At 48.7% G+C, this 25,693-nt stretch overlaps 1 protein-coding gene across 1 annotated transcript in view; it reads left to right on the forward strand.

The window, feature by feature from the left end:
* Positions 1–439: 439 nt before the first annotated feature.
* The window catches only part of DNAJB12 (DnaJ heat shock protein family (Hsp40) member B12), a 35,912-nt gene continuing 10,658 nt past the window's right edge, over positions 440–25,693 (forward strand). The window contains exons 1-6 of the mRNA XM_077350447.1: positions 440–627; positions 7,956–8,130; positions 11,914–12,059; positions 18,761–18,946; positions 23,374–23,453; positions 24,387–24,496. Of these exons, the coding sequence (XP_077206562.1) occupies positions 495–627; positions 7,956–8,130; positions 11,914–12,059; positions 18,761–18,946; positions 23,374–23,453; positions 24,387–24,496 (830 nt within the window). The 5' untranslated portion in view covers positions 440–494. The remainder of the gene's footprint in view (positions 628–7,955; positions 8,131–11,913; positions 12,060–18,760; positions 18,947–23,373; positions 23,454–24,386; positions 24,497–25,693) is intronic.

The raw sequence follows: 25,693 nt of genomic DNA on the forward strand, positions 1-25,693 counted from the left end.
GGATGTAAGCCACTTTGGGTCCCACTGGGTGGAAAGGCAGATTATAAATGAAGTCAATGAACCGGTCTTGCCTGTTCCTTTAGAATTACAATAAGACACTTTCCTTGTAGGGAAGGACACTGCACTATAGCAGTAATTCATAACTAGATTCTGCTGAATGGACCAGACAATCCAGTTGTGAATGGCTTCTGTAGCGAAATGGCACAGACCACTCTGTCTAAGGCTTCTTTGCAAATCTCTGGACAGCCTGACAAAAACTCTTCGTGTTTGCTTTTTAACGGCTGTCCTATTGCTCTTGACTCGCCATCTGGGTACTTCCTAAAGTGCTTTGGAGATGCCCCACTATTCTATATTATACGGTACAACCGATCTCCCTCATCCAAAGAGTACGGTAATGGCGATAGCCCTCCCAATCAGAGAGATTCGAGTAGCGACCGCGGCGCTGTCGCCCGTGACGTAATCCCTGTGCGCCGGCGCTTTGCACCGCCGCCGCCATGGAATCCAACAGGGACGAGGCGGAGCGCTGTATTGCCATCGCGGTGATCGCCATTAAGGCCAACCAGACGGAAAAGGCGCGTCGCTTCCTGGAGAAGGCACAGCGCCTCTACCCGTCTCAACGGGTCCGCGGTGAGCGGGATTAAGGGAGGGCAAGGGTTGGAGGCCGGGGCCTGAGTCGGCCTGCCTGACCTCTCACCTGTAGTGAGCTTGCGCACAAGCTGTGGCGGCGCGGGGCACTTTGGGATTGGAAGTCCCTAGATGGTCTGTCATGAGGGGGAAACGCGAGGTATGAAGTGAGTTTTGTAGGAAGACTTTGCAGGCCCGGGGATTGATGGAATTCAAGACTGAGAAAGTTGGTTTGGAGTTCTGAGGGAGAGAAATGAGATGGTATTTCTCTCCAAGCTAAGGGTTTGAGACTACAACTCCCAGAAGCCAACACGCCAATATGTGAAGGGGGTAGCTGTACATCCAGGAACGAAATAGCCCCCAGATTTCCCCCCCCCCCCCAGTATATGTTCTCTTCGAAGTAGAGAGCGAAAGAAAGACTCGGCAGCTCACCCACTCCCTTTGCTTCCTTCACGCGCATGATAAAGACAGGTGTGTCGTTCACCAACCAGTGATGACTGGCCTTATTTCTTTCCCAATACCATAATTATGGGCTCTTTCTGCTGCTGTTACACAGCCCAGCTTTCCAGGTCGTGGCTGTTCATCCTTTCTTGAAAGCCTTCCCCTCAGTGCTGAACACGGGGAGATGTTTTTCTGAGGCTCTGAGCACCTACTTCTTCGGATGACCCCTCTTCCTCTTGAAAATAGCCAGCACTAAACTGGTCTAAGCCCACAGCCATTCGTTTGGGTAGCTAAATGGAAGTTCTATGTCCAGAGTGCGGTGAATTTCACCACCAGAGGTGGTTTACAAAAGAATACCACTTGGTAGGGATGAGCAAGAGCTGGGGTGGTGTAGGCTGTTGTCTCTGCGCTTTGTTGGTGGACTTCCTGGAGACACCTTCAGGAAGGACTGGGGCTCAGTGGTAGAACATCTCTTTTGCACAGTTTCAGTGGCCTTCTTGACATTAAAGGATCGTGTGTTAAATGATGTCAGAGATCTCTACCTTAAATTCTGATAGATCACTGGTCTGACCCAGTGTAAGATAGCCTTATGTGCCTATCTGACTAACTATGGTTGGGGGTATTATTAAAATAAGCATTATTTATTGTTGTAGTTTTAATGTGATCCTTCAAAGCTGCTTCATGGTTTGCCTTAGTCATCTTTTCCTTCTGCCATCGGTGTTTGCTTTGCACTTTGCTATGGACTTTTCAGAGCACACTTGCTTTTGGCCAGTAGTTTACAATCATCTGTCTTCTCAGTCACAGCACAGAAGCCTTATTCCTTCCTCCAGAAATGTCAGGATCTTTCTGCCCAGCCTCGTCGTTGTCACCCTTTCTAGAAATCACAGAAATACATACTTCCCCCACCCCATTTTCCTCTCTTACAGTACACATACATGGTCAAGGGATGTGGGGAGAAAAACAGTGCTGTTTACTTCATAACTGGAGTTGACATTTTTGATAGCATCTCTGACAGTTGTACAAGAGATAAAAAATTGGCAAGTGTAACATTTCCCTTTTGTTAGGAGCAGACACCGCTAACAAAAGCACAGGGCCTTTGCTGGGTTGAGGAGGTTGTATCTTTGTTCAGTCTTGCTTCTTTGGACAATTGCTGTCAAATTATGTCTGCAAATTCAGGGGTGTTTTTGTGCGGCCTCAAGTGGGTGTTCTATTGCTGTCAGTTTTGTGGTGGTAGAGGAAGAATTTCTCACCAGATTTCCATCTTAGCTCTCAGATGCCTAATGGAACTTTTGATTTAAAAATTATGGACATGGGGAAATATCCATGGAGTAGTCTCAAAAGAAAATAAAAAGTGATTTGACAGTTATTTAAAGGGATATAGTAATAATTACAAGAGTACAGCTGTAACATCTGTTACCATAAAGGTACTGCCTGGTTTGAAAATAGTGCATTCTGAAGGACCAGGGTTTTCCAGCCTATTAATTTTTTGTGTCTAGTTTTGCACACTTTTCTCCATTCTGTGTTTATTGCTGAGAGAGTATGTCAAAACTCAGAAGTTACAGCTTTGGTACTGTTTTGTTTTGTTTTTGAAACCAGAACTACTTCTTAGAAAATGATCCCAGCCATAGATACAACATAGTCTCATGTAATGAAGCCGTGTTGATGTTACATGGCCAATCAGATTTGGTTACATGATGCTGTCACAAAGCCTGTTCAGAGTTGCAGTAATTTGTTTGCTTTATTCTGAACGGCCAGACACTTCCCTGTTCTAGTATCACCTTCAAATAATTGCTGAAAGGGGCATTGCTTTTCCACAACTAATGAAAGGGCTGATGAAAAGTTCTCCCCTTTCCGTCTCACCCTATCCAAGAATGTTGCAGGAACAGATTTCTGCCATTTGCATATCAGATGACTCAGGCTATGCAAACGGCAGTAACTTTGGTGTAGAATTTACGATGCGCCCTATGTATAGACCCCTAGTGTAGCAATGACACATATCCAGATTTTTGCTGCGTGTACCTATGTTATACACAAACTCTGAACTCATGTCCTGTTGTGATGTCCCTGCATGATGTATTTATGGTCTGCATCCAGATCCCTACATGGCTTCCCATCTAGATATTCTGTGGTATTTGGGGAGGCTCCTAGTTAAGCATGATCCCACTGAAATCACTAGGGGTGGAAGTAGTCATGTGACTTGCAGGTCAAAACCTTCGAATATCAAAACATCCTTCCATGGGAGAGCTCATCCACCGTTTCTGCTTGAGTTTTGCAACTTTGAGCATCTTCTTACCCCAGAGAAGTGCAGAGAAAAGATTTCGACTAGGTGTCTTCAATAAGTTAAGGTCTCATAATATACCTTGGGCTGCATGCACACTCCATGGGCAGTAGCGGTCCTTGCACTATAGCAGGCGTTTGCAACTGGATTAGCCAGTGTGGACAAGGCACAGTGCAACAGCGATGAAATATCCAATGGTGTGTGGCTGCAATCTCATTCCGTGAGTAAGCAAAACCTGTGTTAAAATCTTCTGGCAGGCTGTAAAGGAACCAGCAATACAGAGCCCTGGGGTTTCACTGCTTGTGTAACTCACGTTTGCAATAAACCTTCAGCCTCATTTGCTTTTCAAAATTATGCATCACCTGTTTTTAGGTTGTGTAAACTTTCCAAATGTTGATGTGTGAAGCTCCCAGAGCCAGGGCTGCTTCTTCAGTCTTCAGACTCTCCAATATAATGGGAGGGGGGAGGGGGAACTGACTGGTTTGTAGTCCGCTGTGTTTCCCTCAATAACAAGAGTCCCAGCCTGGAGGTTTGCCTGTCTCATGCTCTCTTTGCCTGCCTCCCTCAAGTTTTCCATCCCAGAGGCTCCCAGGTTTTGATTCCTGCCTAAGTGTTCTCTGACTGGGACATCTAGCCCACTACACACAGTTGGCTTTATGGTGGCTGCTGCTGCTCTCTTGGCCAGGAGTACGACCCGCAGCCTCCCCGACTTTTCCAGCTGCCTGTCTTCCTGTCCTTTTCAGCTACATGTCTTTCCTTTGCTCCTGCTCTGGCCTTTTATTCTCCTTCCTCGTGCCATGCACCCTTCCCGGGGCTGTTGGGGCTGTTGCTCTCCTCACTCCCCAGCCAGAGACTCCTTGGAGTGTGCCATGATGCGGTTTGCCTTTCTTCTCTTTTAAAGGGCCAGCCAGAAGGAAGCAGATGGTCTTGCTTGACAAAGGCCGGCTAGTCTGTGCCCTCTTGAATCACGTCAACAGCCGATTCTCTGTGAATTCTGGAGGGACGCTTAATGGCAGCTACCTGAACGGCTCAGCTAGTCCTTTATCGCTATAAAATAAAAAGAGTGCATGCAGGATGGATCAAAGCTACTCAGCTGATGCTAGTGAGCAACCACTACTGGCTGCAGGTGAAGAGCCACTTTTGAGACTGGAGTTAGGGGGTCACATTGCTTTGCATTAGCCAGCATTTCCATTTGTTCTTGTTACATGGAAAACCGAGAAGCTGCATTGCCTGCACTTTGGACACCCTGTGGCACCATAACTGTGGGATCCTCTCCCGGGGTCTTTGTCGGCCTCCTTCCATCACTGTCTTCTACCAACAGATGACGACTGTTTTGTTTCATCTGGTGTGCTCCAGTAATCCTTCCTTCCAGCCCTGTGTTTTACTAACTCTTTTTCCCCTCTGCCTTTAAATATGTCTTTTAGTTCTAGTTTGCATTGCTTTGTTATGCGTTTCATGGTGATTGTTTTAACAGCCACTTTGGTGGCCCTGAGAAGAAGAAGAAGAAGAAGAGCTGGTGTTTTTATATGCATACACACCCTTTCCACTATCCAGCGGAGTCCCAGAGTGGCTTACAAACACCTTTCCCTTCCTCCCCCCTCAGCAGACACCCTGTGAGGTAGGTGGGGTGGAGAGAAATGCTTCTTTATCTATTATTGCATTTTTCTACCCCCCTTCCAGGGTAGTTTACATCCTAGTAAACACATACAGTTAACATCTGAATAAAACATAATCACAATTCAACACAAAGGTATAAAATCAAATAATATTTATAAATAAACCATTTCCTGGATTCCTGTCCTTTGCAGACCAAGAGCATCCATTCTCTTCCCACATTTTTTTTTTTTGGGGGGGGGGGGGGAGAAAGTGCTAAACTACTTGTTTTAAACTCCTTTGGCATTGTAAAATGTATATTTGGGTGCAGTATTTCTCTTATGCAAGAGAACTCTGACTGACCCAAGGTTATCCAGCTGGCTGCATGTGGAGGAGTTCGGTATCAAACCCAGTTCTCCAGATGAGAGTTCGCTGCTCTTTAACCACTGTACCAGCCAGAAAGATAGGGTTCAAATTTTGGAAATAAAATACGAATCTTGAACATGCTAACCAACTGAGCGTCAAAAAGCTGTTGTGATGGCCAAGAAACTGATAGCACTTCTACAGCTTGCAGCATTAAAAACAACAAGTTCTTGCCAAGTGAAAGTTTGGGGTCTTTTTGCTACCTGCTCAGTATCGGAGGACAACCTCCTCTTTGTTTGCATCAAATTTTCATCTTCTGGGCTGGAGGCCCAACATAAGATGCCTCTTGTGGAAGTTCTTGCTTAACATGTGGACCAACGTCACCTCACTGTTGCCTTCCTTGAGGGCTTCTTGTAGCAAGTGTCTTTCAGCCCTCAGAAGTAATCTTTTAGATTTACTGTGCCAATAAATGAAAGCTGATTGCTTCAGAATACATACCATAGTGAGCACTTGGGATCAAGTATCCAGTCTCTTTGGGGGATTCTGTTCCCCACCCCCTTTACCTATCAACAGATTACACAGCATTCTGGTTGTTTGCCCTCAGGAGCTCTTGCAGCTTTGTTTATTCCCCTTTGGTCCAGGAGACAGGGAGTGTTTGTTTGTTTGTTTGTTTTTAAGCTGACCATGAAAATGCATTCTTGCTTTGAACTGTTGTAGTGGGGGGAGAGGGGGTGATCACCTGTTGCTCTTACTCTCTGGTTCCGTCAGCCTATCACACAGCAGACTCATATAGCCTTACTGTATTAGTTCATCACGTACATGACTGTTCTTGGACAAAATCTGTGGTGCTCAGAAGCTCTGCCCTAGCTGGAAGGAACAAAGTGGAAGGGATTCCCCACCCCAGGAGAGGCCTTTGGTGGCTCTCAGTAGCCCCACTTTCCCCTCCCACTGGGATAGTCTTTCACGAGCTAAACTATCTCTTAGTGAAGTCAGCAGGGCTTTCAAGTGCATCATTTGTGGCTGCAATGTGACCTTCATTTACATGAAACGATCTAAAAATGATACCTGAAAACAATACAGATGTTCTTATTTTCTTAAAATGGAACTTTTGACCCACTTTTGATACATGGGATTCAAGCTTACTTTTCTAGATAAAGGTAAAAGTATCCCCTGTGCAAGCACCGAGTCATGTCTGACCCTTGGGGTGACGCCCTCCAGCGTTTTCATGGCAGACTCAATACGGGGTGGCCTTGCCAGTGCCTTCCCCAGTCATTACCACAGACATACACATAATGTACTGCTGCAGTCATTAAATGTGTAGAGCCTGTCAACCAAACAGCATGGGCATCTGCTGCCCATACTGTGGAGAAGTGCCGTCCTGCGTGGGAACTCTCAGTGCCGCTCCTAGGAGAGTTGTGGGCACTTCATCTTGAAGCAAGCGATCTTGCTAGAATTGACAGCCAGCCCCCACTAAGGAATAGACTTTCTGCACATGTACGGTTTACAGCTAGAGATTTTGAGGCATGTTGCTCTTAGAGAGTCCAAGGCGTGCCGTGCTATGCTGTGGGCCACTGCAGTAGTTTTTGGACTTTGTGTAGAAGATCGTATGTGGAAATTTTGCGATGTGGTTGTTCAGGTTCATGCTCTTTCCAGAGATGAAATTGATTGGCTGTTGATGTGAGTTATCCTGTCTGTCCCTGTGAGCTTTGAAGGCATTTGCAATCTTGTGTTCCACTGATATTCAATTAGTTTGGGGGGGGGGGGTTCTCTTTCACCCAAAGGGCTTTGTTTGCGCATGGTGCTATAGTAGTTTGCAGTTCGATATCGTGCAGTACATAGCATTGAAACTTTGCATGCGCCACGCATTTTTCTTTGTTGAAGTAAGCCTGCAAAGTTCTATGGAGCTGCAGTTCGCCATAGTTGTCGGGGGCTTTAACTTTGTTTTTATCCTTTGTGTACCCAGCCAGAGCAGACACACATTTAGGAGATGGTTCGTTTGGGTAACTGACAAAGCCATCAAAACCTTGTAACACAAAGTGAGCCAGTTTATTGTTAGACTTAGCACGATTGGGGGTATCTGAGAACACTGATTCTGAGTTGTTGTTCTGCACATTATTAATGAATGTTACCTAGAGTTCACAACTTACGAGGTTTTGTTTTTAATGCAAGGCTTTAATGTCTTTACAATTGTTGTGATTTCAGGAAGGGGAGGACATTTTGCAGCATGGTTTCCTGTCTGGTCATGAGTATAAGGAGGCACGATCCTATTCTGTTGCTTGGGGTCTCTGTGCACTTGCAGGGACTCTTGAACTCTGCCTGCAGCATTGCTAGTATATTGCCTTATCCCCAAGAGAAACATGCAGTCTCTGTTTACCAGGGAACTCTCTCTTTTTGCCCCAGTTTTCACCGTGCTGCTCAATCTCTGCTGGAAAATGACCCTATAGACAATACTGTTAAGGGAGGATTGGTTTATTGGCCTAAAGTAATTTCTCTGTGGGTGATTCTGTCCGGACACAGAAGAGTAAAAAATGCAGTCGACCAGGAGGAATAGAGAAACGTTTGATGGCAACCATTGCAGAAATGGAGTCTTGGGAGGGGGGAACGTTGTGCTGAAACGGTGCTGAGCTGACTTCCCGCTGCCTCTTCTTCTTTGCAGTGCTGCTTGACTCTCTCATCAAGAATGAGCAGTCCTCCAACGGCCGTTCCCCCCCCAAGGAATCCACAAGCCCCAACCATAGGAAAATGAGCAACGAATTCCCTTCGGCCAATGGGGAGGCAGGTGGAGAGACTACTAAAGGTTACTCTCAGGATCAGGTAGATGCAGTAAAGAGGTAAGTGCTTTTGGATCAAACGTGGACTGCCAGGAAGCCAGGCTCTCTGGTGGTCTCGTGGCAAATGTTTTCAGTCCTTATTGGAGGAGAGAAGGAAGCCTAGGATACAGTGTAGTCATAAATGCAGCGCATCATAGGCTTACCTGAGAAGTCTCTCTATGCACCCTCACGAGGTTTAAGAGCAGCCAATTCTACCACTAGAGGGCTGTCTTTTGTTATTTTTGCACTTAATAGCCTGTTAACTCCCCTTCAAGGATCGCTGCCTTGTCGTGGCAGAGGGGCTTGCGTAGCTCAGTGAAGCCATGAGCTATGCCGTGCAGGGCCACCCAAGATGGACAGGTCATAGCAAAGAGCTCTGACAAAAGATGATCCACTGGAAAAGGAAATGGCAAACCACTCCAGTATCTTTGCCATGAAAACTCCATGGACAGTTCCCAAAGACAAAATGATATGGCGCCGGAAGATGAGCCCCTCAGGTCAGAAGGTGTCCAGTATGCTACCAGGGATGAGCAGACAGTTAGTAAGGCCTGGAGGATCATTGTCCATGGCAGGGGTAGTCAAACTGCGGCCCTGCAGATGTCCATGGACTACAATTCCCATGGACATCTGGAGGGCCGCAGTTTGACTACCCCTGGTCCATGGGGTCGCGATGGGTTGGACACAACTTCGCAACTAACAACAACAACAACAATCCTGTTAACTAGATAGCCCAGCCCAGGCTGATCTTATCAGATCTCAGAAGCTAAGCAGGATCAGCCCTGGCTAGTATTTGGATGGGAGACCCCCAAGGAATGCCAAGGTTGTAACCCAGAGGCAGGCTGTGGCGAACTCTTGTCTGGGAAACCCCATGGGGGTGCCAGAAATCAGTTGCGACTCGGCATCCCATGGCCCCAAGAGAGCACGGAGGGCTGCTCACGTCATATAAAAAGGTCAATAAAACAGCCAACAAAAGGTAGTGCATGAATTCAGTAGAACAGCTCAAGGCAGTCCAAGTATATAGAAGTGAAACTCACCATACCAACAGCAGTACAGGCTGCCCATACAATCGGGAAATGTTTTTTCCCCACATAGCATTTTTGAACAAAGCAGTGTTCGCCAGAACAGAGCAGTGTGTACTGACCTCCAGCAAAACCCAGTGCCTAGTAGATTTGTCGAACCTCTCAGAGAAGAGAGTTTCCTTTTCTTTCGGGTCTAGAAACTCACAGGATGCAAAATCTTGAGCAGCAGAAAATGTATAGATGCTCTGTTTAGAACCAAGAAGACTGATAGCCACACCCACTGTAATTTTTTGACCACTAAGTAAGAAGAGAACAGTTTCCACAGAATGGTGGGGGGAGGTAAGTGGCTACTTAATAGGGGCATAATTTCATGCTTCTTGAGAGTCACAAGCATAGGGCACTGGAGCAGAATATAGAAAGGGCAGATTCTGTCAGAATACACCTCAGCAGTAGACCTACTCTGTTTCATTAGGAGGGCACTGTCAGTGGAAAGGCTGTGCCACCTGCCAGCCATCCCGACCTCAGCTAAAGCCGGTGCTTGGGCCCAGGCCCCTTCCATCCCAGGGGGTTAATGCAGAGGCAAGACAATGTGTTCTGGGCAGCATTCATGGCAAAGCATCCTCGGTACCTCTGGGACATCTTTCATGCCTTGCTTCATCAGATACTCTTTATTTGCTAAACTTAGAATCATAGAATCATAGAGTTGGAAGGGGCCATACAGGCCATCTAGTCCAACCCCCTGCTCAACGCAGGATCAGCCCTAAGCATCCTAAAGCATCCAAGAAAAGTGTGTATCCAACCTTTGCTTGAAGACTGCCAGTGAGGGGGAGCTCACCACCTCCTTAGGCAGCCTATTCCAAACTTGCAGCTGGTCTAGAGGATAATGCCATGGTTATGAGCTGGACAGGGTTTCTCTTTAATTCGAGGGGGTCACCTGTCACGTGCCTGAGCACCGGGCACATCGTATTAATTTGCGGTGCGTGTGTGCGTAATTACACTGGGACTGTTCTTCCTGCAAATAACTTGCAGCTTACTGCCAATTCCTCTCTCTCTGGCTGTGCTCAGAGCCAGATTTCTCAGCCTAGAGATCTACGTCATGTGCCTGCAGGCCATATCTGGCTTAAATTTGGGGTTGTTCTAATGGAATAGCCACTTTTTTGCAAAAAAACATACCCTCAATACTTTTCTATCTGGTTTGATTGAGAATAAGATCACTGCTTCATGTTATTCTTATGTACGCTTTTGGTCAAAAGGCAGCCAACGTGTTTCTTTGTGTGTCCGGATTTTTCCAAAGCTAATTGCGGTGAGCTGGAAGTCCTGGTGTGGCAAAAGTGCTAAGCCGATTCCTGCATGGACAGTGCAGTGCAGTGCAAGTTTGTGCCACATGGGGGCAGCACATTCACTAGATGAATTCAGGAATTGACTAATCTTGGGAGAATAGGCTTGGATTTCAAGTTCCTGTGTTTGCACAAATTAAAGCACACTTGTGCTCAAATGTAAATAGGGAGATGACTTTTCACCTCCTTCTCATTGCTCCCAAGGGACTCCTGATTCTCAGGAGTGGCTTTTCAGTTGGCAGAAATATGAAGGGAGGGGTGGGGAAAAACCCCCTTCTGCGTCCTGGAGCCCCACTCCCAGTTCCTTGGATCCAGTTCTGTTGCATGCCCTTGGAATACATCGCTGCTGGATTGTGCAGGGGTTCCTTTCCTGTAACTCACATGATTTTGATGTCTGTGGGGTCCAGTGTTGCTTGGTATGTTTCTGCGCAGAAAGTCCTTCAAGGTGGTGGGAGGGGCAGTCTCCATGGAGATGTGCATTCAGGTGCCCACAGCACCCAGTCTGTGGACAGGAACGGGTGTTTCCAAAGGAGGAGACTGCTTGGGAGACGCCATCCTTTCCAGTAAAGATTTAGGAGGCACCAGCCTGCCCCTCCCGAATCTCCTCTCTGCCACCCTAGGGCTGCTCGGATGGTCCCGCCCAGTAGCTCGGCTTCAGTCTCTTCCTGCTCACAAACTATATGCAGCTCTCCCCCACCCCCGGGAGGGTTATGGAGCTCCTGAGAGCAAGAGGCCCTGAAGGTTTTAGCCCATCCTGCAGTCAGAAGGGCAAGAGACGCCCCATGTAGCAGAAGATGCTGTAAGACATCAATAAGTTCTAGCTGGCCACAGTGGCTTCTCCACCTTTCCCCGCTGGCTGGTTTGAGGAGGGACTCGGAGATGCCCTCCTCTATTGCTGGTGTTGGCTTGGAGACCCATCCTGTGTAAAGATGCCCGTGGTCAGGTCTGTGTGTGGATTTATGCGCTTGCCTGCTACAGAACTGGTTGTCAGTAGGGAAGTAGAGGGGCAGGGGGCTCAGAAAGTAGAACAGCTTTAGAAGGAGACCCAGGTTCCCTGCAGTCTGAGAAACATGATTAGAGGGAGGGGGGCTTTGAGCTCCTCCGTACAGGCCAGTGGTGCCCCGCCAGGCTCAGGTTTTGCCCTCTGCTAAACTTAAGGCGGTAGCAGGGCTTCAGAGGCTAGAAAAGAGAGTCCCGTTCATAGGACAAAATGCAATTGGCCACTTGGTGCATGGGAGTGGGTGTGGTCTGGGGATGCCCCTGCACATCTTCGGAGGGATATCCTGGCCAATGATGCAGCACAATTGTTTGACCCCCAGCAACTGTGAAATCAGAGAAGGGTATTAGTTTGCCTTTTAAGAGGTGGGAGGGGGTGGGGAATGAACAGTTCATGTGCTTTGCCTGCCTCAGATTAACCACCACTGTCTGATCAATTCTCTGATTTCTAGGGTAAAACAGTGTAAAGACTATTATGAAATTCTGGGAGTAAGCAGAGACGCCTCCGATGAGGACCTGAAAAAAGCTTACCGGAAATTAGCATTGAAATTTCACCCCGATAAGAATCATGCACCAGGTGCTACGGAGGCCTTTAAAGGTAAGGCGTGGCTTTTCTTCTGTGAGTCATTGCCTGGTGCTGGGAAAGCAGAGCCTTGATGGGAGACAGAGAGCCTCGGAGGGCTGAGGGTCCACGGAGGCTGTTTGTCATTCCATCAAACTGGAATGGGGGGACCAGCTGGCTTCTGTCACACCAGCCTTTTGCAACGCCTCTCCCAGCAGTGGGCTCAGCAGGCAGACTGTACCACCTTGGATTCAGGTGAAGTTCTTGTGTGCAAGAGCTGATCCAGCACAGACCTGTTTGCAGCAGAGAGAAATTCCACTGCACACGACTGTTTTGAACTTTGAAGAGCCCTAATTGCATTGAACTCTGCCTGTGAGCCATTTAAATAAAAAATAGAGTAGACAGAGTCATTTCATGTTAAACCTCTTCCTGGCAGCTCATTGCAACCTCTCTCCTTCCCTGTTTCTTCTTTCCTCTCCCTCCCACCCATCTTTTCTTGTCCACCCTGCTGTTGTTTGACCTCTTATCTCTTTCTCATTTCTTCCCTCCTTTTCCTTTTTCTAAAAAAACATTTTGCTGTTTCTTTCCCCCCCCCCCCCCCAATCTGGTTGACTGACACAAAGACATGAAAGTCTGGGGAATGTTGCTTGGGACTGCCAAGTAGTAACCCTTAAGCGAGATCTGCGTCAGGATTGTTTTTAATGCCGGAGGGTGTTCAGCACTGAATTATTGCATGGTTCTTCTCTGCTTAGCAGAGCAGTATATAGGCTGCCCAGAGGCTGTGCTTTGTGTATCATGCCCTTTATGGTGATTGTAGTCAGCAAGTCAGTCGATTCCGACTCTTGGCGATCCCATGGCTCAGCTGTCGCCACGATCCCCAATCCCGCACCATCTCCCTCGGCCGTGCAGTGTTCTGGCCGGTGTCCATCTGTAGAGATCCTTTGTCTTTTTTTTTTTAAATAATTTTATTATTTATTATTATATAAAGCATTTACAGAAAGGTAAAAAAGAAAAAAGCGACCAGCTGATAAGTAATTATTTCATAGTCTATATATCGTCTATACAAATATACCATACGTAGTATAGTCTAATATTATCTCAAGAAATATATAGTCAGTTCCCATTGCATATTAGTCCTAACCTAACAGTTACTGCTGTCTTTCTTAAGAAAGTCCAGATAATCACTCCACTGTTCATCATATTCTGTAGGCATCCTTTGTCAATCACACAGTTTTGTGTGCAGTTATCCTGTTGCTTGTGATCCTTGTGGCCTCAAGGGGCAATTGACAAGGGACCTTCTTCTGTCTGGGGGAGTGCCTGTTGGCTCCCTTCATGCTTAATCTCAAATGAACTTGCAGGATCCTTATCAGCGGTAAGTTCCCATGGCCCTGTTCTAGCTACGAGTGGGACCCCTCTGTTACTCTGTACAGACAATGCTGTCTTTTTTTTATAGATCACTGGTAGGTCTGCAGAGGTTACCCTGGAGAGGGCTGGGTCATATAATGTGACAAAAGGCATGTTTTTTCCAAGATCTCCTTGGACCAAGCTGCTCTCTTGGAAGTAGAATGATCAGCCAAGCTAACAGACATCCCAGTTTCCCCATCTAGGTATTTTTCAAATTTTTCTCTCAAGGAAAGGTCACAAAGAGTGCACCCTTCTTTCAGGGGCCAGTTCCTTGGCAGCTATTTGCCATTGTTTCCCTCTGCTAGGGGTCACCTTGTTCCAGCAGCAATTCAAGTACTTAGGGCTGAAGTGCTGTCTCACCTTTTCAACGGGGCAGCCTGTTGGATTACTGGACTTTAGCTCGATTCATCCACCTTTTGTGGGGTTCCTTCAGAAAATCAAGGAAGCGCCTTGCTTTGTTGTTTCTATGGTTCTTCCTTTGTTTGTTTGTTTGTTTGTTTATTTATTGTATTTCTATACCGCCCTCCCCGAAGGCTCAGGGCGGTTTACAGGAAACAACAAAATAGTACAGGTAACATCATTCAAGTAACAGTAAGGTGGTAACAACAACAATAACAACATTTACATAATAACAATGTAGCCATCTGGAATGGCAATTGGCATCGTTGGGATGCTGAGCTCAGAAGCTGCCTTTTCACATTCATTTGAAGGCCTTGTTTTCTGAGGACATCAATAGTTTTCTTCTCACGTGCGCTTTTGCATTGGTGGTCCAACTTGGAACCTAACTTTCTTTTCTTAGGCCTGTCCCCTACCTTTCTTCTGTCCCGCAATGCCCAAAGGCTGGTAATCTATCCTTAGAGCACCAGGGGCATTAGATCATCATTCAGTTGTGGGCAGGGCTTGTAGAATATACTGTCTTTGGGGGGCTTTTTTTGTATTGCTCCACCTCTTATTCTTCCATCTTAGTACTGTTGACTGACGGCCTCTTGGTTAGGTGACATGATTTTCCCTCCACAGTTTCGGCAAGTAGGTTCCTACTCAGGTAGATTATGTGCATGTGGTTTTGGGACCGTTGAAACTTTATCTCATATTTGATTGCATGTCAGGCCACCCCTCTGAGAGACCTTTGTGTATAACTGCTGATGGTTTCTTGGCATTTCCCCATGCCTCTACATCCTGCCTGCTAGCTGATGCAGATTCTGGTTGGTACTTCGGCTGCAGCTCAAGTTCTGGCTCGAGTGCCTTCTATCTGTGGGTGGAAGTAAGGGGAGGTATCTGTGAGACTGATTCTAAGACCTCTAGGTCTTTCGATTGTTAAATAAAGAAGTTAGCAAACATCTGCCTGGTCCCTTTGAAGCCTTGCTGCACTTGACAGAAGAAGGCTCTGGCGATCCTGTGCATTCCTTCCTAGACATTGGAACTAGATTAGATCCGCCTTTCTCTAGACCAGGGGTAGTCAAACTACGGCCCTCCAGATGAAAATGGACTGCAATTCCTATGAGCCCCTGCCAGCAAATTGTGGTCCATCTGGAGGGCCGCAGTTTGACTACCCTTTCTCTAGACATTTCACTGTCTAGCACCAGACCTACCTTCAGTCATTTGTCCTTCTGTCTTTTCAATGTGGCGAAAGGCAGGTTTCCTCATCTGGAGACTTAAGTCATTATATTTACTAATGGCTCTAGCAAGAGCTTCAAGTCCAAAAGGGAGCATGTGACAAGCTACACTTTACCCTCTTCTTTGACCCGGCTCCATTTCACGCTTCCAGTTACACTCTGCTTCTTAGCACTACTAAGGCCCATGGACTCTTTTGCCTCTGGAGTCCTGGCAGCTCTTTAGCAATGCCTTGGTTGACGTCATCTGGTGCTGTCATGTTCCCTCTCTTCATGACCAGCAGTGTGGCTTTTTTCCTCGCTTGAACTGCGTCATGCTCCTCAACTTCCTCGGGCTAGGCTTGTGAAATATCAGAATGGCTTTGCTGGATCAGCACCTGGATCCACCCTTGGACAGGGCCTGCCCAATGCCCAGGGAAGCCAGCAGAGGCCCCTTTCACCTTGCTTAATCCCCAGTAGTGCTCAGAGAGTTGACTGCCAGTCAGCATTCCCATGTTGCATTTAAACCAAATTGTTAAAATAATTGTACAAGCATGTTTCTTTAGGCAAAAGATGTGAACCTGTCACCTTTGGAGCATCGCTGCTGATGGGCATTTTTATACATTCTGACCACTTACGTAGGCATATTACTTTGCGTTCCAAGTACAGCATTGCTTTTATCACAGCAAGCCAGCCCCGGTTTATTTTACATTTTTTTACAATTGTGTTTAGATATTTAGACCCTTCCTCCCCAGCCTCAGTCCCCATGGGGACCCAAAGCAGCTTACAACGTTCTCCCTTCCTTAACTGTATCCCAACAGTAACCCTGGGAAGGCAGGGACTGGGCCAAGCAAGGGGCAGTGGCAGAGTAGAGATTTGAGCCTCAGTCTTCCAGGTCCTCGTGCAACTCTAGAAGCCCTGTGCCTCATGGGCTCCTATGTAAACACATCACGAGTCTGTTGAAAACTGGGTGGGTACAGAGCATTAGTGGGTACTTCTTGGAGGTATAATTGTCCAGGCTTCTTTTTGTTTCTTGGCCTGAAAGGAGGGAACTGATGGTGCAATTGTGGGCAGAGAAAGCATGGGAGAGACAGCCCTGTCTTAGGGTGTTGGTTTCAGTGGGTTGGAACTGGAAAAACTCAGCACAGGAGAGTGCTGGAAAACTCAACTGCGTAGTATCTTGTGCCTTTGGTTTTCCCCTTTCGTTGTTTCCACCGTGAGCACTCAGAACCCTAGCAGTGATTTCTGCCAATTCGGTTCTTTCTGCCAACCGCTTTACCCCCAGCGGAAGTGTCTGCTGATTCACCACCCATCAGAATTTCAAGAGGCTGCCTGAACCTCACCCCCAACCGGAGATGGAATCCGGCAAGTCCTAAGATAGAAAGGTCCCCTTGCCAAATGACAAGCCGCTGAATCCTGTATTCCTCAAACGCCTTCCCCTCGTGCTGCAGCTACCAAGGCCCCTGAGCAGGAGGCCAAGGGACCCTCACAGGGTGGCGGAGATAGTGGGAGGAAGAAGTGGTGGCAATCACCCCCTTCTGCTGAAACCGGGGGAGGATGCCAGCCACTGTGAATTTGTTGGGCTTCGTGAGAAGGCTGTGGGATTTTCAGCAGTGACGTGACTGTTTCATCTTATCCTGCTGCCGAATCTTCGGTGAACTGTGGGGCGAGGCGTGGAGTCCAGGACAGGGGTTTCCTGGAAGAAGGAGCAAAGGGGATTGAGAAATAGTCCTTTCTAAACGGGGCAGGGGAGAAAATCTGCTTTGGTCACTGAGAGATGAGTTGAGGACAGCGACTTGAATCTGGGAGCAGAATTCCCACCCACCCCAGTCCAAGCATTGCTTAAGGTTGCCTGGGGACCCAAAGCGTTTCCCTTCCATGACCGGAGTTCTAGCACAGTTTTTATGGAATAAATTGAACTTGGTGTTTCTCTTTTGTTTCCCTGGGTGTCGTTTGGTGAAAGTAATTTGCCCAGGGTAATTTTTAGCTTGCATGTCTTGTTTTCATGGAAGGTAGATCAGCAGAGGAATTAACAAGGTAATTTACCCTGTGTGTGCCTGCGTGCATGTGCTAGGAAAGAAAGAGGGAAATGAATTAGAAGTTCTCAGTAAAAGCCCAGAATGTGAAGCAATTAAATACAATTAAATTAGATACAATGGCTTTTAAAGGACATTTTGAGCAGTTATCAGTTTGGTGGGTTTACATGATTTTCTTTAGCTACCTATTAAAGTATTAATAATATTAGTAATACTAGTAATTTAGATTTAGGTGAGTAGCCACGGTTGCCAGAAGCAATAGAATTAAGTTTGAGTCCAGCAGCACCTTTAAGATCCACCAAGTTTAATTCTGGGTAGGAGTGTGGTTTACACCTAAAATTAAACTTTGTGAAGCTTAGTGGGGCCGCTGGACTATTCCATCCTTCCCAGGGCTGGCACCTGTGATTTTCCCTGCCTCCATCTGTGTCCCAGGAAGAGGGTGGCAGGCCCAAGCTGCGTAAGCCTGCAGTAAGCTTTGTAGTTGAACTGAGACCTGAATATAATTCTCCCTGCTTTGAATCCAACACCGACCCAGAGGAACTGCCCTCTGTGACAAGTTCATGGGAGGCAAATTCTCATTTTAAGAGGCAGTGAAGTTTTCTACCTTCCCAGATCTTTGGGTAAGGAACATAGTAAGAGAGCCAACATGGTGTAGTGATTAAGAATGGCGGCTTCTAATCTGGAGAGCCGGGTTTGATTCCCTGCTCCCCCACATGCAGCCAGCTAGGTGACCTTGAGCCAGCTATAGTCCTCTCAGAGCGCTCTCAGCCCCACCTCCCTCACAGGGTGCCAGTTGCGGGGAGAGGAAGGGGAAGCGATTATAAGCTGCTTTGAGACTCCTTTGGGTAGAGAAAATCAGCATGTAAAAACCAACTCTTCTTTGGCTATTTGGCCAATATTGGTGAGCCCAACCACTTTAGAGGATTGATGGGGAGAATCAAATGTTTGAATTCTTTCTTTTAATAAAGCCAAAATTTAATACCCCCCCTGGTCATTTAGAATTAGGAAGAAGCTTTTTCTTGTCATGTGGGCAAGGATTTGTTTTTCTTAATGTGAGAGAAGATCATTGTGTCCCGTCTCCCCCCAGCAGTCTAAATTGGTGCCTTCCAGGCATGGCCAGTTGGTTCTCAAAGGTTGCGTCATTGCCCCCCAACCTGTTGCAGCAGTGCTTGAATAGCCCATTACAGTCTCCCATGATGCGAGCTGGCACACACAGACCAGCTGTCACGTGATCATTGCAACTGTCATGTGACAAGGAGGATGTACGAGTTCAGCAGGAAGGCCTGTATTGCGGCTTCAGATGGCCCAGCCTTTCTTGCATTGGCATGCAGCTTTGACATGCCTTTGGTCTAGCATGAGGATTTGGCTTTTGAGGAAGCTGGATCAGGCTGTAAATCTTTACTACCTGAGAACTGCTATCATCTGCTCTTCTTCTAGCCTTTTCCTAAGCACAGTCACGCACATATGTTATGCTGGTGATCTTTATAAACCCCTTGTTAGTAGAGTCTGGGTGAGCATCGCTGTTCTGCAGATGGAGGGGTAGGTGGGCTGAAGCGGAAGGAGTTTGCCGAAGGCCCCCCAGTTAACAAGGCGCTGTTTGAACCAGGAACTTGACAGCTTCATCTCTTGGCTTCTGCATCCCTGATTTAGCTGTTGTCTGCAGAGGGGGAAAACCATGACCCTCTTCTTCTTCTTCTTCTTCTTCCAGCCATTGGTAATGCTTATGCTGTACTGAGCAACCCGGAAAAGAGGAAGCAGTACGACCAGTTCGGAGATGCCAAAATCAGCCCCACGCGGCACGGACACAGCCCTGCGGACTTCCACCGAGGGTTCGAGGCTGACATTTCCCCCGAGGACCTCTTCAATATGTTCTTTGGGGGTGGCTTTCCTTCTAGTAAGCCAGTTGTTTTAAATCCATTTGGAAATTGGAGGGGGGGGGGGTCTGGGCCGGGGTACCGGGGGGGCAGTGCTCAGCCAAGCTTTTCTCCTCAATTTCATGCCAGAAGCCAAGTACATTGTAGACAAGCGGAGATGGTTGCCCTCTTTGTCCAGTCCTGGCCTAAAGGTCTTAGGCTCGCAAAGCTAATAGAATCAGGGCCCTACATGCTAGGCAAGCAGCCAACCATCAGAGATGAGAAGACCTGGTGGGAGTCCCTAGTCAGCTTTATAGCCAAATTAGTCTTCTGGGGGAGTGGGGGTAAGGGCCAGCTTTTAGAAAGTAGCATTTCCCCTTCCTGCTTAGCCTTCCAAAAATGAAAACAGTTCCTACGCAGTCAACCCATCCATTCTTAAAGGGGAACTGAAGCATCTTCTTAAATGTAGCTCCGTCCTTAGGCCAGGCCCTAGTCACATGTCTGCACCCTCCAGGTGGGAAGGGAGCTCTGGAATGGAAAGGGTTCCCCAGAGAGCCTTCCCTGATAGCACAACCAGCCAGAGGGGGGGAAACTGTTCCTGCCTTCCAGTGGAGCATTCGGTGAGCCAAGCAGAGGTGTTGCTGGCTTCCCTTCTTGCCTGATAGAGCTCCCAGCAAAGGGAGGTGGCGTTCCCCAGCATGTTCCCATAGGACGATGCTTGATCATTGTAGTCAGTGCCGGGAAGGTCCAATCGGATGTGGTTGGGAGGCGGTGGATAGGAAAGAGGTCGCCACCCCCTGCAGCATGTGGCTTGGCTCCTTTGCTTGGGTCCCTTGGAGCCTCTTCAAGACTCTCGGCTGTGACAGCGGGGGGGGGGGGGCACCTGCTCTCTGTTCGTGGCGCTCCGAGGTCTTATGGCAAAGCCCAATGGATTCGTCACTGGTGCCCGAAGGCGCCTGGCTGGGAGAAGGAGACCTGGAGGACCCCGTCCATGGTCCCTTTTTCTGGACATCTCAGTTCCTTCGGTCACCTAAATGGATTCAGCGAATCTGCCCGCAATAAAAAGGCTGCTTTGTTAAGTTTCCACTTTGCAGAGGGGGGGGGGGGGCAGGTCTTAGGAAGTGGTTTGGTGGGTGTCAGAATGCCGTCTCCAGGCCTAATGTACAGAGCCGGCAGGTGAGCCGGTAAAAACCATTCCCAAGTTTAAACTCCTTCAGGCTGGGGGAAGGGGGTTGGCTGCGCCCGCATCCTCCAAGCTAAGTGGGTGAAACAGATCAGCGTGGCCTTTTGCTTCCTGCGACCGGCTTCCCTCGATTCCATATTGACCTATGCCGAGGTTTAGAGCCTGCATCGATGTGAACGTGGCTTGTGAAGTTCCTGTTCGGCAGCAGAAGCGACAACACGATAATGTGCGGCTGTGGGACTCTTACGAAGACCGCTGCCCGGTTGCCCGGCCACAGTGAGGCTTGTGGTTTTCCCAGGTTAGAGTGGGTGGTGGGTCAATTTTGCTGCCGAATCAGAACTCTGCAAGATCCCGCTTTGGAATTCTGCATTTTGCATGGCAGAAAGGCAGAGGCAGGGCTTTGCAGCTCAGGGATCGCTCCAGTTCAGGAAACCACGTCAGGTCAGTGTTGCTTCTCACTGTCTGGCCACATTTAACATCTTCAGGCACTTGTCTTTTGCCAGTGTGAAAGATCACCCCGTTGTGTTTTATGGTCAGTCAGAGGCCAGGCCTTGGCAAAACCCTTGTTGGCTCGGGAGAGACTTGCTATAAAGCTGGAGCTTGTTCCACAGGGGAAAGCCCTGCAGCTGTGAGAGAGAAATCAGAAGCAGACAAATTCAGGGGGCAGATTCACAAATCCTTAAGGCATAAAAGACACTATTAAAAAAAACAAAAACATTCTCACAGCATCCCAGTAATTGTATCAATGTGCCCTGGAGTTAGTGTGTTGATGTGACATTAAGCTTGTCCACATCATCTCATCCCTGAGAAAACACACTTTCCATGTAGGTTGGCCAGACAGGAAGCTTTCAGTGTTTCTCCCAAAACTGGCACCTCAGTCCACAGACAAGCCCAGGCAGGACCCAAGGAGTACATGTGCATGTTGAACAGTGCCCGGTTCTGGGTGCCACAGTCCAAGAAGGCCAGTTGGAACACGTTCAGAGAAGGGTGACTAGAGTGGCTGAGGAGTTGGGATCCAGGCCTTACGAGGAGAGGCTGAGAGAGTTGGGTCGGTGTAGCTTGGAGAAGAGGAGGGCAAGGGGTGATTTGATAGCTGTGTTTAACTATGTAAAAGGTAGACATGCTGGAGAGGGGGCCAACTTGTTTACTGCAGCGTTAGGGATAAGGAGTAGGAGCACTGAGCTCAAATTATGGGAAAGGGGGTTCTCCTTAAATATTAGAAAGCCTTTTCTGACAGTGAGGGCTCTTTGTAGGTGGAGTCTCCTTTGTTGGATGTTTTTAGGAGAAGACTGGGTGAGCCCCTGTGAGGGATGTGTGCGTGTGTGTGTTATTATTGATAATAACAACAAGTTTATTTTTATAGCCTGCCCTTCCTGGATGGCTCAGTTTAACTCCCCAAGAAGGGGGCAGGGGCCGGACTGGAGGGTCCTCTGTGGACTTTTCTCTGTGTGATTCTGATCCTGAATTTTGAAGCATCCTTAAACACACCTGCACTCTGTAGTCCTCATCCCCTGCGCATCCTAAGCATCAGACACAACCAGAAGCACGGAGGGTTTGTAAGGGCAAGAGCCCCCAGTTCCTATTCAGGTTCAGCCCACTGGACTGGCCTGAGAATGCCCTGCAGGCGAGCAGAGCCAGGGACCAACCTGATGCACGGCTTCCCCAGCCCCCATCTCCCAAAGCTTTTGGCTGTCTGACCCATCGGTGAGCCGTCGCGGCCTGAACCGTGCTTGCCCCGCCGTCTGTGCCGTGCTTGGTGATACTGGGCCGGCTGGCCTCCCTGAGCACACTTAACTCTGTAGCCCAGCATGTCTTAGAGCTTGGCTGTGGGAGACCCCGGCAGAGAGGGAATTGCATGACGGGAGTCAATGGGTGGCCAGCCAGGAGAGTCCAAGGGGCCGTCCGGATCAAGGGCAACCATCTAGAAGGTCTTTCGCCCTCATGTTCCCTTCCCTAAGGTCTGGCTAGTCCTCTGGCAGCTTCTGGCGGTATCCCAAAGGGGTTGTGGCAGAGGGAGGAAAGGCTCCAGGGGCCGAGGGGAGAGAAGAGCAGGGCGTGGAGGGGCAGGAGGGGGGGTCGTACTTACCTGAGTCTCCCTGGCAGGCCCTACTCTTAATAGAGAGCCCAAAGGAAGACGATCCTGGGAGTGCAGCACGCCTGCTCGCAACGGGAAGCCTCCGAGAGTGGTGGAGTCTGCCTGGAGGGAACGCCGGGGAGAGCCACGTGAGACGAGAACCCCCTCGGCTGAGGGAGCGGGGGAGGGGCCCTCGGGCCAGCATGCAGGGAGAGCTGCACGGGGGGGGGGGCAAGATGGGAGTGAGCAGGGCGAGGCTCCGAGATGAACTGGGGTTAGGGAACATCCAAGATCCATCGGCACCAGCCCACCTCTGTCCGGGGCAGACCACGGGCAGCTCTTGTGGATCGTGAGAGGCCTTCGTTCAAAGATTTTAAAACTGCATGCACCCCCTGTCATTCTCCGTGAGCCCTGTCGTAAATATCCCGGTCCCGAAATTGAAAGCAGGACTAAGTACGCATTCCTGTCGTGGCCAGAACCGCATCCACATCTGTAGTCTTGACACTTTAGCCCAGGGGTGGTCAAACTGTGGCCCTCCAGATGTCCATGGACTACAATTCCCATGATCCCCTGCCAGCATTTGCTGGGGATTGTAGTCCATGGACATCTGGAGGGCCACCGTTTGACCACCCCTGCTTTAGCCAACTGCATGTTTTTACAGTATTGCCGAGAAAGTTGAACTGAGAATTTTGTTCTTCTGTCCCAACAGAAACAGCCAGTCCACACCGTCAGCTGGTTACTTGTCCATAGATTAATCCTCGGTGCCTAACATGACATTTGGCTGATCTCCATGGAGCTTCAGTTCCATGCCTTGTGTTCAGGATCTGTGAGCTAGTCAGTGGGCAGGATCCTGACAAAGGAACCTCTCGCAGGGGAGAAAAGGGCCACTTCTAGCACAGTGGATCAGCAAGATCCGACCTGATGTGAAGTCAAGCAGATTCATTAACCCGGTTTTCCCATCGCAGCCTTTGGATCAGTCCCTTCTGTTCCTCCTGCCGTCATGGATTAATTGCAAGCCTCTCCCCGTTCTCCCTCGGCCGACGCTGCAGCCCGTCCACCCGATGCAGCCCGTCCACCACTGCTTCCCTCCAGAGTAGCAGGCACGGAATGTTTTACCTTGCGCGGCACCTCCTGTGTCCCGTCCTGCATCCTCCTTTAGTTAGCTGACAGGAGGTTTCCACCTGTTCTTCATAGGTCTTTTTCACCCACAGGCAACGTTCATGTATATAGCAACGGCAGGATGCGATATACCTATCAGCAGAGGCAAGACAGACGAGAACACCAGGGCGATGTAAGTTGCAATCGTGAGGAGGAGAGGGTTGCAAGGTTTTAAGGTGTGCCACTGTGCTCCTGGATCCTGTCTCCCCCCCCCCCCACACACACACACACATACACACACTTTGTTTACCCTCTCACACATTGCCTGAGATTTTGGGAGATGATGAGAAAAGGAGCAAGGACCTGCCGTGTGTAGGCTCTTCAAATCCACCAAATCCACATTCCCCAAATGGTTGGCGTTTGAACGTGAAAAAGGACTGTTGGAATTCTGGGTCCACCCCACTCCCCTGTTGCACATGTGGCTCCCCAGCGCTTGAGGGGCGAAGACTTCTGCATCATCACTTCAGTGGACCTGTTCATCTAGGCCCGGCATCATCCTCTATAACGCAGAGAAACCTCTGGAGTCTTTAAGCCAGGGGAAGGCCCTCCAGATGTCCATGGACTACAATTCCCATGAGCCCCTGCCAGCAAATGCAGGGAGCAAGCTTTGATGCTTTACTTTGCTTTACTTGTTTCCCACCACCAGTACTGGAAACAATGGAGGATGAGGGGGGGGGACTTTCTTTGGGGGCTCATAGAACTGGAGCTCCTGGTCCAATATTTTTGAAACTTGGAGAGTCTTTTGAGAAGAGGCACCTGAAGCTACGCTGCACATTTTGATGCATCTGTCTCAAAACACACACCGGATACCTCTAGATAGATTCCCCATTGACTGTAATGGTCCCATAGGGTATAAGAGAGCTGGAAAAACATCAGGATTTCTGATAAAACCTGAATCTGAATGCCGTACCAGTATTGAAGTTCAGTTTTTTTCCAGGAACCATGAATCTGAAAAATCCTGTATTTGGGTGGGTGGCTGTTCATGCGCACACCCCTGTGCAAGAGTCGAAGAGCCATTTTATGACTGCATCTCCCCTGAAAATGTCTCCTCCTTCCCCCCCTCCAGGGTGGCCTTGGGTTGTTTGTCCAGCTGATGCCTATCCTCATCCTCATCATCGTGTCCGCACTCAGCCAGATGATGGTCTCCAGTCCACCGTACAGCCTGAGCCACAGACCGTGAGTTCCTGTTATCTCCTTCAACACCCTCCCCCCCTCCCCAGGCCAGTTGGGAGACCTGGGAGGCAGTGTGAGGAAAAAGGTTCTTGGCCAGCTTCTGGTTTGCTGCCGGTGCTCTTTCCTGTGTGGCATTTTCACTTCCTTCCCTTACGCTTCTCGCGCCTGACTCGTGGCACCGCCCGATGCCTCCTAAGATAAGAGCTATTGGAAAGGTTTGGGCGTTCGGGTAGCGGAGACAGCCGGCCTCAGGATCCTTCGGTTGCTTGGGTGAAAATGTCGTCAGATCAGGCTCTTTCAGCAGATGCCTCCTGTGAACTTGGAGATCTGGCTGCATCCGTCGCTCCAGATAAGAATGTTGTTTCGCAAAGCAAAATGTCAGTCCCTTATCACGTCACATGCTTTGCAGAGCAAACCTAAGCTGAGGCGCTCTCTTCCAAACCCTCTGACTGACTGACGCCTCATCACTGTCTATTTCCTGCTTGGATTTGCTTGTGCTTTGTTTGGTTTGTGCGTGTCTTTTAAGGATCTAACAGGAGCCTGGTTGGACCAGGCCAGTGGCCCGTCCAGGCCAACACTCTGTGTGGCACATGAGCCGAAACTCAGGTGGCATCAAGCAATCTGTCAGCAGGGCCAGAAGCCCTGCAGTGGTTGCCCTCCCCCCTTCCCCAGGCACCCAGAATACAGAGCATCTCTGCCCCAGACACAGTGTCCTATCAATACCTCGCGTCTGATAGTCACTGATGGACTTCTGCTGCATGGGCTTATCCCATCCCCTCTTGAAGCTCTTTGTGCTTGTAGCTGCCACCACTTCCTGTGGCAGGGAATTCCATGTGTTAGTTACACTTTGGGTGAACAAGTATTCCTTTCTGTCTGTTCCATTAATCTTGTTGAGTGTCCCACAAGTTCTTGTAAGGTGAGAAGGGGAGAAAAGTGCTTCTTTCTCGACCTTCTGTGTCCCGCGCATAATTCTGTAAACCTCGGTCACGTTACCCCTTGATCCTCTTTTCTCCAAACTGAAGAGCCCTCATCTTCTTACCCTTTCTTCATAGGGAAGGCATTCCATCCCCTTCAGGATTTCAGTTGCCCTTTTCTGCACCTTTCCCAAAGGGATGTCTTTTTTGACATGCAGTGACATGTAGTGACTGTGCACAGTATTCCGACTGAGATCACGCTATAGAATTATACAGGGGCAAAATG

Source organism: Paroedura picta, chromosome 8 (assembly GCF_049243985.1).
Source record: "Paroedura picta isolate Pp20150507F chromosome 8, Ppicta_v3.0, whole genome shotgun sequence".
Classification (NCBI taxonomy): Eukaryota; Metazoa; Chordata; class Lepidosauria; order Squamata; family Gekkonidae; genus Paroedura; species Paroedura picta.